At 53.0% G+C, this 16,669-nt stretch overlaps 1 protein-coding gene across 3 annotated transcripts in view; it reads right to left on the reverse strand.

Annotated features, from left to right (window-relative positions):
• The window catches only part of ARHGEF3 (Rho guanine nucleotide exchange factor 3), a 245,248-nt gene that overhangs the window by 212,780 nt on the left and 15,799 nt on the right, over nt 1-16,669 (reverse strand). For all 3 annotated transcript variants that reach the window (XM_037019264.2, XM_037019266.2, XM_073230740.1), the window contains one exon: nt 4,363-4,455. In XM_037019264.2, coding sequence (XP_036875159.2) covers nt 4,363-4,424 — 62 coding nt within the window. In that variant the 5' untranslated portion in view covers nt 4,425-4,455. Of the gene's footprint in view, nt 1-4,362; nt 4,456-16,669 lie in introns of those variants that run through there.

Raw genomic sequence — 16,669 nt, forward strand, 5'->3', positions numbered from 1 at the left:
TAGATAGAAAAATAAAAGGTAAAACCTAGTTCCTGTAATGGCACATTATAATAAAAGGGTAAAAACACACAGGGGCTCTAGGCCTTTAACAAGTGATTAGAGCTCAGATCATTTTGGAACTTAAAAATATACAAGCACAATATTCTTTTTACAAAAACACTGGTAGTTTTACGATCCTTTTTTTATTTTTCATTTGCACAACAGGGCAACTGTGCCCACTCACTGTCTGGAATGCTCATCCCTTCCCCGGGGGAGCGTTCCCAGGTTTCACTGGAGAGGAGAGGCCCCCCTTCCTCTACGTTGGGAAATGAGAAGAGGTTATGACAAGTCGGCCACAGCACCATCGCCGTAACCTAACAGAACATTCTACCCGTGTGACTGCGAGGTTAACGGCTGACTGCCCCACTAATCGGGACCTCCGCGGGCCAGGGACGGTGTTACGTTCCTGCTCATTCATTCTCCACGCACGGCCAGCCACACAGGAGCCACTCAATAAATACTTGTTAAAGGCATGAGACATTTTAAAGCCCTTTAAAAATAATGCCTGTGAAGATAATGAACAAAAAACGTGATTGCCACAAGTGAGAGGTGTAACGAAACTACTAGGATTACAACAACCTGGAAAACTAAAAATTTGCAAAAAAAATAACAAAAAGCAAAATACACCAAAACTAAAATAGTGGCCATGGGAGGAGGGGTCCGTAAGAGAAAATGAGCTGCCATGGAAAAGTCCTGAGAGTGTGGCACCAAGGGTATGAGGCCTTCAGGGACCCGGGGCTAAGGCGACAGAAAGTAAAGCAAGGGGGGAAGGCAGGGAACTGGTGAAAGACCTGCCTCGCTTGTCAGATTGACAGGTGGGTCACAGAGTGTGTGTCTTTCTCTGACCTGATTCCCGTGGGCTCCCGCATGCGCTCTCCTTGTGTCTCGAATAAGCTCATGGGGACTCACTGAATCGCTTTAGCGATGACTTACTAGTAAGCTGCCTATGGATTTACGCCAGTGAGTGTAGTAAGGAGCCTGCTCCATTTTCATATTTATTGTACAAATGCTTAGTGAGTGACTCCTATCTCCCAGGCACTGCCCTGAGGGTTCAGTGAGAAGACACACAGACCCATCTGCCTTCATGGGGCTCACAGTTGTTTTAAACATTATACCTAAAATTTTAGGATTGAAAGGAAATGTATCAACCAACCCCTTTCTTTTAAGCCAGTGAGGAATCTGAGCAGTAAAGGGATGCACCCCAGTCACGCAGCCAGGAGAGGTGAGGGCAGAGCAGTTCTCTGATGTGCCGGCAGATGCTCTTTGCATGGGGGCTTCTGCCTGAATAAAACCTTTATGAAGACTCCAGACCCTCCCACTTGCTCTCAGCGCACTCACCAGAAGGCCTAGGGCAGGGATTGCAAGACCTCTTCCATAGTTTGCATACAGTAGTACTTTAAAGTTTCTAATGAAAAAAAACAAAGCTAAACCATTCAAAAATCCAACCTCGGTTGCTTTGCCTTTCTCCCCTGTGCGCATCACTCAAGCCCTGGGAAGAAGCTTCCAGATGCCCCAGGCCAGCCCATCCCTAGAGTGATCTGTACAACAACAGGTGTGGGAGCTGCACACTCTACCCTCTCCTGGGAGACCCCGCCACGCACACTGACTTTTATAGGCTCTATGAGGTCCTGCAAGAAAGGCCACACTTAACTGACTTAAGCCAGTCATACCCAAACAAGTTAGGCCAATGGTCCCATTTTTTCCCTGCAATGCTTATGGATGTTTGGAGAAAACCATATTCTAAGGAGCAGAATGCTGATGGAATCTCCAAGGAGACGTGAAGTACCTGGTCCCAGGGCTCCTGAGCCCAAAGTTAAGGCTAGAGCCCCAGGTCAGGAGAGGTTACCCTCTGCCTTCTGTTGGGCTGCCAGCTTCTCAGGGTCAGTGGCTAAACTTCTGGAGGGTGGAGGCAGCAGAGGAGGCCCCCACACAGCCAAAGCTTCGGGCAGTGAACAAAGAGCTAATAAAAATCAGTGACCAAAATAGTTTGGGCCTGAGGACCAGATGGAAGCTGATAACAGATCAAGAAGGAAACAGCTAAGAAGTGGTGGAACTGACCGGACCGGCTGCATGGGGGGAGCTCTAGAGCACCAGCCTGCCGCTGGGCATGAAACCCGGACGCCACTCGGGGGCCAGTCTCACTTCTGGACACAGCTCTTTACGGGGCCCTCTAAAAATTATTCTGTTTTCTCGCCAACTTGGTCCACCAAGGCCACCCACAGGCTGAGAGCCTCTGGGGTGGGGGACCCAGGGTCAGATGTGGGACGTCGCTGTACCAGGTGAGGCCCCGCCTTCCAGGGGAATAAAGTCTAGCAGAGCAAACACGAAGGAGGTGCTCAAAACATGCCGGAATCAATGAGCAAGCCAGAGAGGAGCTTTATTTTCACAAAGGAGATATGCATCCACCCAGCCTGAGAAGGGAAGGCCCTGCGGGGGAAGCCTAGTTCCTTGAGCATTTTCTTAAAAGTGCTTAGGGCTGCGGTGACAGATGTTGACTGACTGACAGACCAAACGAACAAATGAATGAATGAATGAGCACAAGCTTTTCCGTCGCCCAAGTACAGGCTGAGTCCTAACCATCCTCCCATTTCAAAAGTCCACTTACAGGAAGGTTTTACAAGTAGGGTAAGAACTTCTCCCCTCAAAATTCTCCTCTTTGAACATCAGAGTGTCCACTTGCTTAGCTCCACTGCTGCACAGCTGAGGAAACTGAGGCACAGAGAAGCAATCTCTTTTCCCAGTCTGGTGTGGTGGCAACAGGAAAAGGCATTCCCCAGGGCCTTGCCTCCTAGAATCGGTGTGCCCTTGAATGAGCTCCCAGACAGCAGTGGCAAGTGATGGTTGTTTAGTCAATCAAGCTCCTCACAACAGTCACTGGGTCAGAACCCAAAATGTCCAGAAAGCACAGGAGCAGAGCTGCTCCCCCACAGAGGGAAGTGTGGCTGGAAGGCAAGGTTTCTGGGAGCCCCTGTCCTGGGGAGAGCGGGGTTGGGCCTGGGCAAGCTGAAGCCCTTCTCTCTGGCAGGCCTCATCACAGCATCCCACCTCAGGGCCACAACCCACCCTTGCCAGTCCAGAAGTATTAGTGAGCACCTACTGTGTGCCAGGCACTGGGTGAGAGATAGTAAACAGGCAAAACCTGGCCCCATCGCGTTTAGGGGCAAGGTGAGGTAAGCACTCCGAAGACGAATACATACAGGTCAAGAAATTGTGTCAACTGATTACCATTTCTTAAACACAAGTCTAGCCTATCGATCTCCAATGGAAACGTCTTCTCAAGTTCCCCTCCCTCTAGGTAGGACTAAAGGTGAACAAAAATGAAAACAGCTGCCTTTTTTACTAGGTGCTCACTGTGGGCTAGCAGCTTTATGATGATGAACTCAGGACCCGTCCCAACAGCTACGGCAGGAGATACACTATTACCCTGTTCACTAATAAAGAATTAAAGTCTTCCAAGACTCTCAATTCCCTAAGAATTCATATCCCATCTTTTTGATGCTGGTTTACGCAGCAGTATTCAACAAATGCCCATGGAATGAACTGTCAAGCGATTTGATCAATGGGCCAGTTTCCTCCACGGCATTATCTGCTAATGAGCTCTGGTTCTGGAAAGAGTGCCGATCAGTGCCCTAATAGTTATATAACAGGTAGCTTGTGTTGTTGAGCAAAGAGCCAGACCAGACTTTTTTCTACAGTTAGAGGTACCTAGAAAAAGTTTGGAAGGAGATGCACAAAAGTGGATCATAATAATTGCTCCTGGAAAAAGCAGGAGGGTCAATTGGGGGATCAATGGGGAAGTCACTCTTATTTTTAACTTGGAAAATGTATCCACCAATTTTGGTGGCATTAAAATAAAATTAATACATTTCTTTTTAAGGGAGGATAAAAAGCAGATGGAAAGAAGAGGAAGAGATATGACTTCAAGAGAACATGTAGCTGCCAAGAGCTGTGGGCCTGCCTTTACCTGCTCGTGGGGGACCGGCCACCCGCAATGCAGACGCAATACATCTGAGCATGAGGCCATAGTTTCTTGCAATGGGTGTCCACAGTTTTCAGAATCAAGTATTTAAGTCTATACCGCATCTATTCTATTTATACCAACTCCTCCCTCTAAGTCTTAGAAATAAGTCTCTCATACTTAACAAAGGTATCTTGGTGTCAGAAACTTCTGGTGTCAGATATGAAATGGAAACACGTGAAATTTTGCAACCTCTAAATTCTTGATAGCCTCCCCCGGCATTCAGGCGTGGATGAAACCCTGCACTGCATTTAATTGTTGCATGCAAACATTTAAAAAATTTTAATTTTCAAAGATATTTTTACCTTTCCTTGTTTTCCTCCATTCCTCTGAAGACACACTGTTTCATTACCATGGAACTATCCATAGACACAGTGTGGCAGGCCCAGGTCTTCTTTCTGAAAAAGCAAAACCACCAATATTTACAACCTGGGTGCATTTTTGTTATACACACACGGAGACATGCATTAAATACGTACAAGGGGAATATGTCACTGCTGCTGAATGTCCATTAAAATCCACTCTCCCCTTCTTCCACAGTATTCAGGTTTCATCAGGGACTAAATTTCGCAGGCATCCTTGCAGCGAGGTGCAGCCAGGTGTCTGAGTTCCCAGTGGAAGGAGGTAGGCAGTGTGCCACTTCTCCTCCTAGGTCTTAAGGGCACGCCTTGTCCACCCTAGCCACTGGTTCCCGGGGTCTGCAACTCAGCTGACCATACCGATGATGACAGTGTGTTTGGAAATAACGGAGCAGCGAGACAGAAGACATCTGGACCTGTGACTGACTGTGGAGCATGGCCACCTCTCACCGTGGAACTTACCTTACAGAGAAATTTCTCTGTTAAGTCACTGTTTTATTGGGTCCTATTTTTGTGGCTAGTTCATTCCCATCCCAGTTGGCACTATGATTAAATATTCTCACTGGGGCCCTTCTGAGGGTGGGGTTGGCTGTGTGGTGCTTAGGACATACTGTGTCATGGAGACAGGGAGACCAAACTTATTTTTGGTGGTCACAATTCTGGTAAACCCACATGCAGTTTCAAATAGGTGTTCAATCACTGTTGGATGGATAAAGAGATGCTCCTAAGTGCGTAATATCTTCTCACATGAAGACTCTCCCAGCAGGGCACCTGACCCAGAATCAGGAACCTGGTATCCACAAGTAGGGGTTGTGAGCTTCCCGTCACCAAGTGACTGCTTGGAAAAGCCAGCACCCTAGGTGCATGACACCCACACATAAGGATTCAAGCCTACTTGCTAGGGAGCGACAGAGACCAAGAGAGACACACAAGGGTAGAGACCAAGAGACGAGCTAGGGGGAATCATCCATGGGTGGAGGATCCCGCCCACCCCCTGATCATCTGTCTGCTCCACGCATCAGGACACGGTAGTCTCTGTTCAGCCTCAGGCGTGGCATTCCACCCCATTCAGGGTGGTTTTAGCATTAAGAGATGGATTCTTTCCACAACATGACCCCAAACACAAACCAGTTACTCTGTTTTGTGACAATGAAAGAAACAGCCGTCAGCTTCAATGCTACAACTGGCCGGGCAGTTGTAGGTGTGGTGTGCTAGTCTCTGACCTGGCGCCTCCCAGGCAAAGGGGGTTAGGGGTCATTCTGACACCCATGATCTCCCAGGCTGATGCATCTGCTGTTCTGACTGTTGAATATCAAATCTACTTGATCAGATATCTCCCCATCCTTCTCTAACTTTGCCACTGGGGTGCCTGGCCTTCTCCCAGATCCAAGCACCATTTGGATAAACTCTCAGATCCAGGTGAGCTGGACCAGATACCTTGGTCTCCTGCACCCTGCAGCGTCGCACAGTCAAGTGTTGGGGAGAGTTCCCAGCCACAGCTTCCAATGTTGCGCTGTTATTTAATTTGTGAAGAACAACACCGTGAGATATTTTTAGTGTCTGGATCCCTGTTTGGGGCCACTGTTCTGGTTTCCTTCAGAGCTAACTTCATCAACTGAGACATGTGCTTTATGTACCGCCGATATAAGGCAGGAGGGAAGATGTGGATGCTGGAAGGGGGAGGGGCGGATGGGCGGTCTTGCTTGAGGTCCGAGTCTCAGAAGTGCTCCGGCACCCCCCATGGTGGCAGCGGGGAGAAGGCCAGCAGCGCCCCCCCGGGGCAGCTCCTGCAGCCCTGAGCACCTCAGCCTGGGAGCCGAGCCTGCTCTGCACGGTAACTGCTGTTAGGGGACGTGACCCCTACACCCCAAAATGATGCCAGCCAAGGGACACCTGGAAGCCAGTTTTCCTGAGCAGCCCTGAGAGGTCAGAGGCTGCCCTCCAGGGGCCCTCCAGCTAGTTCTCTGTCAGGGTTTAATATTTTCTCTCCCAGTACTGGAAAAGGTATTCCGTAAACAGCCACCGAAAAACCAGGGCCCTTTAGCCTGTGGCTAGGGGTCACCCGACTCTGTCCCCCAGCACTGAGGGATTCCCGAGGGCCAGGCACTACCATCAGTTAGCTCACTGAAGTCTCACAACAGCCCCAGGAGGCAGACACTGCCTCACCTCACCAATCAGGAAACTGGCAGAAGAAGGCTAAGATTTGGCAAAGGCCACAGAGACAGCAAGGCTTCACCCAGGCCTGATCTGGGAGTCTGTGTTCTAGCCACCATGTTCCAATGTGCATGGTGAAGCTCAGTAATGGTTGAATGAAGGAATGAACAAATGATGAAAACATGATTTTCAGGAATGGGGGTCTGTGGGCAGACTGTCCATATAAAGCCCTAGAAGCTGGACCATGAGCCTGACCTCACAGCCTCGCGCCCCTGCAATGCCAACCATGTGGGTCGTGTTCCTAGACCCCCTCTCCGGGCAGTCACTCGGCCCTCTGAACCCTATGGACCCAGGGCTGCCAAGTCCTGCCAAAGGAATTTATGTGCTTAATACCGTTGTGCATAATGACCACAGCCACCACTGATTCAGCACCTCCTACTTGCAGGCAGAAAACTCAGGCTGGCACGGAGCCTTCACTCATCCACCCCACAGCTCATTCCTCTCCCCAGTGGGCTGCATCAGCTTGGGCCAGCATGTGCTGAGCGCCAACCTCCTACTAGGCACAACTGTGTCCTGTGGACTCCAAGTCCTGTTTATTCTTCATTGAAAAGCACCAAGTGTTGGTGAGGATGTGAAGCCACCAGAACTTTCCCCTCCTGCTGCTGGCAGGAACATAAGTGGGTCCAACAACCTTTGGTGATGATGGTGGTATCTACTCAACTTGCATTTGCTCCTAGGTACATACGTGCACCAAGAGATGTTTCTAGAATGTTCTCAGCGCTATGCATAAAGGTCCTGCATTAGTTTCCTATTCCTGTTGTAACAAATTACCACAAACTCAGTGTTTATCGTCTTATGGTTGTGGAGGTCAGAGATGGGTCTACACTGGGTCAGTCAGTCACGGTACTTAATGAGCGTCCCTTCTGGAGGCCCTAGAGGACATCCATCCCTTGCCCTTCCGGCCTCTGAGGCTGCCTGCACTCCTCAGCTTGCAGCCCCTTCCTCCGCTTCAGAGCCAGCAATGTCGCATCTTCAAATCTCCCTCTTCTCTCCCCGCTGCTTCCACTGCCACAGCCCATTCTCTGAACTGCAGCGTCCTGCTTCCCTCTTAGAAGGATCTTTGCGACTGCACCGGTCCCACCCAGATAATCCAGGATGGCCTCCCTGTCTCCAGCCCCTTAACCTCATCCATCCACAACGTCCCCTTGCCACGCAAGGTAGCTTAGTCACAGGTATGACCAGGGCACTGTGTCTGTGACCGAGGATTAGCTCATGGATGGCTTTGGGGGGCCTGCCTTGGCCTACCTGAAGCCCCAAACCAGAAGAGACCCCAACACCCACCAACAGTAGAATGAATGAAACTAGCGGTGGTCATTCACAGCAATGAGGACGATGACCTCCAGCTACAGGCCGTGAGGATGGCTCTCCCAAGACAACGCTGAGCCAGACACCAAACACGCGAGCGCCTGCCAGAGTCTGCAGAAAGGACAGAGGCGGGCAGAAGTACCCCAGGCTGTGAGCAGACAGGCTGCGGGCAGCCACAGGCGGGAGCAGTGGTGGGGAGAGGGCAGGTGGGGTGCTGGCAAGCTCTGTTTCTTAATCTGGGTGCTGCTTACACAGGTGTGTTCAGTTCGTGGAAAATGCATAAAGTTGTACAGTTGTGATCTGTGCTCTTTTCTGTGGGTATATTATGCTTTAATGAGGCTTTAAGAATTTTATAACTATTGTATCTATTCAAAGATTTCTCTGCACCCCACCCAAGTTCTCAGTAATCCTCTCAAAAGTACAGTTACTGTTTGTTTTCTATAATCCATATGGCCACGCTAAATCCCCCAACTGCATCCTACAACGCGAGGTCAGTAGTTACGGCAATACCATAAACTTGCCTTTATAACTACAAAAAAAAGCAGCAGTGTCCCTGCCTCTCCCATCTCATTTCCACCCCACGGGCTGTAGCATTTCACGTTTCAATGAAGCAGCTCCCAGCTGAGCTCAACACCCACCACCCTGCCCATCGCCACCCACTGGACCGACCTGGAATGTTACCTGGACACCAGCCACACGGCCCTTCCTCTGTCTCTTCCTCACCCTTTTTATCCACCTGATACGCCCACGGGGAGCCCCATCTACTCCCAGGAGCTCCCCCCAACCTCTGCAGGACTTGTGATATAAACCACACCATTAGGACTTAATTGCTACTTAGTCGCATGATGATTGTTAATAGTACCAAGTGTCTCAGCCTAATCTCCCCAGACAGCCCGCAAACTCAAGAACAGAGATCAGGCCCTGTACGTTCAATTCTCCTCCTAGTTCTGGCTGCACGTGACCGTGTAACGCTAACGGGGATGATGACCTATTATGAACAACCTCTGCTGAGCAACTGCTGCGCTCCGGGTTCCATGCTCCTCCTGCAGTTTCCTCCCCTCTCTGCCACCCCATGAAGTGGGTGCCAGCGTGATCCCTCTTTTGAATAGGAGGAAACTGAGGTCCAGAGTGACTAATTTGCCCAAGGTCCCTGAGCTCACCACAGAAGGGGTGGGATTTGAACCCAGTGACCTGATTCCAGAGCCCTTGCCCTCGGCGCAGAGCCCACTCCTCTTCCGCAGCGCCCCGCCCACGGTGGCGGGGTAGGCACATCCTCAGTGCTTAAGAAGCACTTTGACATGCTTGGTCACCAAGGGAAAAAAAAGATATATTAAGGGAAAAAAACAAAACCCTTCACAAGTACACAAATAACAAATCAAGACTCTTCACCAAATAAGACCGTTTCAGCCTCAGGTCTTCCAAAAGAGGACACACCCTCTGGAGAGATTTGCAATCCCCACAGTCCTGTGCATCATGCTCGGCAAGCAGGGCCCTCACCAGTGTTTACCGGTGAGCTGCAGGCAGGGTCTGTCCTCCGGGCTTTTATCAGAACAGGGAGAGGGCTGGATACGTCATTTTATTTTTATCTGCCAAGCCTCAGGGCAGAAGCCAAAGCCAGAGTTGAAGGCCGAGCGGACACCTCCGCCTGAGACCACAACATCCCCAGCCATCTGCTCCGGGTGACCTCACCTCCCCAGCCTCCCCAACAGCCAAGAAATGTGACCCAGAGGCCTGGGCTGAGAACAAGGCCAGCACCCCAGAGGGCTGCTGAGGCCACCAAGCTGAACCAGAGATAAGCACCGCAGCAGCCATGCTGTTGCAGGATCTCCCCTGGTGGCCCATGATGCTGGCGCCCACTTGGCCCGAGCACCCCCTTCCCTCCAAGCTCGCCCCACAGTCGGGTACCAATGGTGCCCAGGCAGTGAGGCCAAAGCAGTGCCTCTGTGCCATCCACGCAGCCCATCCTCCCACAGGTCAGGGATTCATGCGGGTACAGAGGGACGTGCCTGTGCCCAGCAGTGCACAGACAACTGGGAGACGCTATTTTTAAATGGCTGCCTCTGGGTAGGGATGTGGGACTGACTTCAGTTATATCTGTACCACTGGGATTTTTGTAAGAATAAAAAAAGAGTCTTTTTGTATTTGGGGGTTAGTAAAATTGTCTCTATTTCTTTGGTGGTAACAATACAATATGACAAAGTAGTAATGGAGAGACAGGGAGCTCAGCACCCACACTGGCCTAAGGGAATCATGGAAGGCTTCTCAGAGGAGGTGATACCTGGGCTTTCTGCAGGAGGACTAAGAGCCTACCAGGCTAACAAGCCAGGGTCACTTGGGATAAAGGGTGCAGCACAGCTAAGGGCCAGGAGGAGAGGGAGATCACAACAGAAAGAAGCGTGCAGCAGGGCAGAGCGCCCTGGGCTTCCTCTCGGCAGGCTGGGCGGCTACCGGCTAATGGGACCATCCCTGCTGAAGGTTTGCAAGAAGATGTACTAGCTGGTGGTTAGTGTTGCCCATTTATATTTGTATTTCTACCTCACCCTTCCTCAAGGCCACACGCTGTGGGGTCACACAGGGCTGCTGAGGTGAGAATTTGGAAGGGAGGCCCCCACAACCACCCGGAGTGACGTTCTGTGGGCTGGACTGCTCCAGACCCTCGGGTTTCTGTGCAGTCCCGGTGCTCCGGCCGCATGCCTCGCTCACCCAGATCCCACCCTCACGTGCACACGTGTCTCCCCAACGGCAACGGGTCTCGTCATACCCCGACTGTGAGCACAGAACAAGCACAGGACATGCTGAACAAATGAACAAGCTAAGCTACTGCACGTCTCCCTCCAGTGAGAGGTGACACACACCCGATGCAGCATCAGGACACCGTGGGGCCGTCACTACACAGCGAAAGACATGAGGTGGCCTCCTGGGGCCAGAATCCCAGAAATATGAGGCTCCAAGAGGCAAAACCCCACAGTCGGCACCCAAACCCTCAATCACTCCGTCAAGGGAAGATGTGGCAGGGACTCAGGACTACATCCCCCTAGACACAGCATCAAGACACCCCAGTAATGAAATGGGTGCAGAGGCTAACGCCACTATCATACTTGCTCCAAGTATTTCGACCTCCATTCTTGCCAGGCAGCCTGCAGGTTGAGCCATGGGGCTTGATTCCAGGCAGAGGCCAAGCTGAATGGCAGGTGACAGTGCCAGCCCCACACGTGCAAAGGCCGTGCTGTGGATGTGGCCCTTGCGTAGGGTCTTATATTATGAAACAGTCCCAACACAACAACAAAAAGTTTGGAAAACCTTGCTACCTGCAAACCCATGGCCACCTGCCTGCCTCCCCAGGTCTCCCTAGTAATGTCTTCAGTGGACACTCAGCACATTTTTGCTGATGGACGGAGAGCACGCTTATCCGTTCACAGAGGACCCAAAGGTAGGAAGGAGCAGGACACAGTGGTCAGAGCAGCTGGGGGTCTCCGGTCTGTGCTGACCGCTGAGGGACGGACACAGAGCCGTCCGGAGGAGGTCCCACAGGCTGCCCGGGGTCTGGGAGCCCCGTCATCACTGTCGCCATGCCATCACTTCCTCCTGCTCACCCCAGGCCACGGTGGCGGTGGCCTTCCTGGGAACCCCGCAGAGGGCTTCCCGAGCTCTGAGCCACTTCACCCTCTCAGTGACACTGCAAGACAGGGACACCTACCTCCTCCCACAGATGAGACAACAGAGGCACAAAGGGGTGTAAGTGACCTGCCCAGGCTCACAGAGCTGGCGAGTGCAAGAACCATAAGCATAAGAAAACCAGGGATGCTTGTCCCTCCACCCCCAAACACAAGTCCAAAAGGGAGATGACAGTCATGTAGAAATGGCCCTCGGAAAGGCCTTGAGCCAATTTTCCCAACTGGGGAATAAAACTGGATTCCTTGGGCAGAGAAAGTTTCTCTGAGCTGATCCTTTGCCAACCAGGGCATCTGCCCCAACGAGCTTCACAGAACCGACACGCATCACCCTCAGTCACAGCTCGAGGACCACAGACCTGCAAGGACAAATGCTTGCATCCGGCAGCTACGCCCAAAGAGCACTTCCGGGCGTGTGCGGAGGAGGTGAGCGCCCTTACAAGCCCAGCCCCAGTAATGTTCCACGAAACTGTACGCAGCGAGCCACTTGGACACAAGTTTAAATTCACTGGATTCTATGGGGCTCTAGTTCAGGGGAGATGACCGAGCCATATTAAGGACCTACTCTGTGCCCACATTAAGTCACACAAGATCCCCATGCGGTGCACATCGCTATCCACATTTTACAGACGAGAAAACAAACTCCAGCAGCTGGAACTAGACTGTGAAGACTGGACATCTGGGCCTGTCTGAGTCCCTGATCAGGCCCCCAAACTTTCCATATCCCACATGCTCAGCACCTGAGTAAATATGCAGCCTGCTTCCCCTCTACAGAGTAAAACTGGCTAAATGCTGGCTCCACCTCTGGGCTCTGCCCCTAAGTGTTGGCTGAGAAAGACTGTGCAAAGGGGAGAACCGGCTGCAGCCCTCTAACACGGGAGGGTAAATCCTAAAGGTACTGGGAAAACCCTGCAGAGTCCAAAGCTGCCCTGGAGAGCCCCTCGGGAAGTTGCATGTCAGAGAGTCCCTACCCGCGGAGGAGCCCGGCACACCCGGGGCTAGAGGAGGTGGCCGAGATCACCTGCCCTCAGGTACAGTCGGCACAGAGGCACACGCAGACCCGTACCCCTCAGAACACACACAGGGCCAGCCCACACCGCTCGGGGCCGCAGGATGTGAGGCCGGCTCGGGGGACCCGAAGCCTCGCCACCCCCTCTCCCACCCTCTCCAGAACACAGACTCACTTAAGTGGAAGCGCTGGATTAAACAATGGTTTCTTCTTAAGAGCTTCTAGTTTCATTTACATAAATTAAACACAAGCGAGATGTGATTCCGTGATACCATGATCCCACAGGGTCACAATTTTCCCTAAGCTCCTAAAACATCGATACTATAAATTACAAAGAACATGGACATCATGGTGACCCACTGAGGCCTTGGGCTCTCCTTGGGCCTCCGGCACACAGCAGCGGTCACAGCTTCAGAAGGACCTCTCTGTGCCTCGGTCTCCCAGACCGTAGAACAGGGGTTGTACTGGCAGGTACCTCACGGGGCCTGCATGGGGATTCAGGGAAAACGGCAGCGCAGACCTTCGCAAAGGGTACTGTCTCCTCCCATTTACAATAAAGATGAGAGGGTCTCACATGGAGGGTGACTGGGCAGTGGTCCCACAGTGAGTAAGCTCCGGAGCCCACGTCACGACCAGGGCTTAGCACACCTCTGCTGGAGCACGGTGTCCCCAGGGCAGCCGGGATGAAGGGCCCGGGGGACAGACCTGAAGCTCTGGGAGCTGGGTGTCTGAGCACATGGGGACGGAAGGCAGGGGAAGCTCTTCCAGGGAACATAAAAACACCCAGAAAGGAACCACTCCAGACCCACCCAGCAGGCAAGACTGTACAAGCAAGGAGCTCTCAGAGGGCAGGAAACCAGCGGCCTCCGCATAGTCCCAAAGAAAGTGACCTGCGTGACAGTCACCCTACATGAGCATTCAGGCGCCCCACCCTCTGGCCAGCCCAGGCACGCAGAGGCCGTCGGCCCACCCAGACCCTCCTCCCCAAACCCAATGCTCTGAGACCGGGACCTACTTTGCGAGACCCCCTCCAGGACCCCAGATCCCTGCCCTCTTCTCAGAGAGGTGCACACTCACACGGCACACAAACAGTGACAGTGAGGGTGGCCATCCCCGTCACATGTCCAGCACGGGCCTGGCTCTGCTGGTTGCTGAGCCTTCGCCTGCTCGGGCAGGGGCTAACCTGGAGGACCCTTCAGACACCCTGGGGGGACCTGAGTTATTCAGCCGACTTGAAGAGGTCAAGAGCAAAACAGTGCCTTCCAGAAAACCCAGTGGTGGGCCAGGAGACAGCGAGGGAGATGGGCCCCTCCCTTGGGTTCCAACCACCCCTCTGGGTCCAGGGTCCAGGGAGGAGTGGGCGGCGGGGAGGCTGGTGCCGGAGGCCTGGGCTCTGCTGCGGTGAGAGCCTCTCCTCCCCGCCGTCCACTCCCAAGGGGCTGGCCGGGAGGTGAGGCCACAGACAAAGGCCTCTATGGGGGCCAGGGCCTCACGCTGGGGACGCAGCAGCTGTGAGAGACACACTTGCCCTTCTCTTAAGTTTGGCAGGACCCTCAAGTCCAAAACGGCCAGGCATTTTAATTCCTGCCAATCGCAGGAAGGGAGTGGCCACTCTGCCCCCCAGGAGCCCCACCTGGTGATCCGGCACCAGGAACACCCCTCTCACCGAGCAGGGGAGGACGCCTCAGGGCATGAGGCCGGGAAAAGCTCCCAGATGGAGCCGCAGGCTGTCAGAGCCACGGGAACCCACAGCCCCCAGAACCACAGGGGCCTGGACGTGCTGGGCACAGGATCGTCCGGGCACAGCACCACGCTCACCCTGGCTCAGGCCTCCCAGGCAAAAGCACCAAGCCTGCCCACACCCATGCAGGTGACTCCAAGGCGGACAGCCCAGGCCTCACTGGGCTGCTCGGGAACCTGGGCCAGGCCAGCCCACCGGGTGTGCTGGTGGGAGTTCAAGGCCACGCAGCTGACGGCTTGTTCACCTACACCCTCGAGCCAGGAGCCTTCACGAGGGCCACCCACGGAACTGGCTCTGAGACGACAGACCCTCCCCTGCAGGAGCCGCTGGGTCCGCCCGGGAACTGCTCGGAAATGTACATGGCCAGGCTCCTCCAGCTGTGGTTCTGAGGGACTCAGAACCCAGCGGGAAAACAGAAGCCACGTCTGAGAGGAAGAGGAACCTGGAAACAGTGCCATTTTCTCTCATCTCTGTCAAAGGCAGTCTGCCTGCGGCGACCAAAATGTAAACTGTGCGCCCACAAACCCACCAAGCCCAGGGCTTCAAGGATGCCCACTGCAGGGCCCTTTTATTCTGGCAAAAAGGAGAAGGTGGCCAACTGGAGGATAAATGGCAGGGGACAAGCCCACAGTCCCCCTTCCCAACCCTTGGAGCTGGACGTGTTTCAGAATTCATCATGTTTGCATTTTAGAAAGGTAACCGGATCTTTTAAACCAATATGCAGTCTCTTGATGCTGTAACTGTGGATGAAGGATTGAGGGCCAAGGGTCAGACAACAGAACAGTACAAATAATGAAGCCCTGAACACTCACTGAGCCTGGGCGTGTGCAGGAAGCTCCGGGTGCCCTCCACACACTGACTCGCCGTGGGCTGACACACTTGATTATTCTAGCACGCTGCCACCACTAACAGCTACTGAGCGCTGACTGTACACCAGGCACTCTGCTAAGCGCTGCAGGTTAATCATCTCGCTACATCCACACCACAAAGCGTGGTACTGCGACTACTGTCATGTTCTCCGGATTTGCCCCTAATTCATCCTCCGCCATCCCGTAAGGAAGCTGGAGGAGGTGGGGCGGAGCACCCTGCCCAAGGCTCCCAGCCAGGGTGCTGTCCCGCTTCCACGCCTCTCCCACGCCTCTCCCCTTCCCTTCCCTGTTCCATTGTGGTGTGTGAGCACCTGCTGCCTATCCCTGGGACAGTGTCCTGCCTGGGAAGCCAGGCATTCTGGCTCCGGAACTCAGTTACACTTCTTAACCCCTATACTCGCCCCATCTTGTCTTGCTAAAGTGGCTTAAAACTTGCGTAGAACATGGCAGACCCCAAAGACATAAATAAACAAAAGCCAAAGCATGCTGGCATTCAGATCCACAACCATCACATGCTTATACCCTCCCACGCAGTCAGCCTGGGGGCCCTGAAATGAAGCACAGCCTCCTCCTGTCAGCAGGATCCCAGCAAGAGCGCTGAGCCCAGAGGCAGAGACGCAAACAACACCCCAGGGCACCGAGGTCCATTTCGACTGGAGATCTGCCTGAGCAAAGCTACCAGGCTGCCCTCGGCCACCTCTGTAACAGGTTGTGATTTGTTGCTGAGAATCAGCCCAGGACGTGGGTGCTGAGTGACGTGCCTGGGCAGACAGAGGCAGGCTCCACTTCCTCACTGGATTCCCTCCAACCTATCTGCCAACACCAACTGCCGTCACCACCATTTAATACTCAGCTTTGCATAAAGCTAACCTGCCAGGTTGGGGCATTGCAGGGAGCACCAGACAGATGCACCAAAATTAGGAAAGGCCACCCTCCCTCCCAAGCACAGATCCTTTCTGCAAGGTAAAGATCATGCCAGGGAACAGTGGTGGCTACAGGAGGAGATGGATGAGGGTAGGGAGGGAAGCCACTGCTAGCAACTGGGGCCGGGAGGAGCCCGGTGGCAGGGAAAACTCAGGCCTCTCCGGGCCCATCCTTGCCTCTCCTCCCACCCTCCCTGGCCTCTGACGGTGCTTCAGCTCCCAACCTTCCTCCCAGGACTCTAGAAAAGATGACCATGAATTTTTTTCCCAAAGTATACATCAATAAAAGTTTATGACATATATAAACTACACAAATCTTAAGTGTGCAACTCAGTAATGTTTTTAGATAGTTCTACCATCTAAAATAATCACCAAACAATCAAAATGTAAGACATTTCCTATCCCTCTAGAAGGCCTTCGTGCGCCCCTCCCAGTCAGTGCCCTACCCAGAGGCCCCCTTTCGCTGCCCAGTGCGTTCCATGGTGTGGCCACACCGCAACTCACTCATCCACACGGCTGCT

The sequence above is a fragment of the Manis javanica genome, chromosome 3 (assembly GCF_040802235.1).
Source record: "Manis javanica isolate MJ-LG chromosome 3, MJ_LKY, whole genome shotgun sequence".
Lineage (NCBI taxonomy): Eukaryota > Metazoa > Chordata > Mammalia > Pholidota > Manidae > Manis > Manis javanica.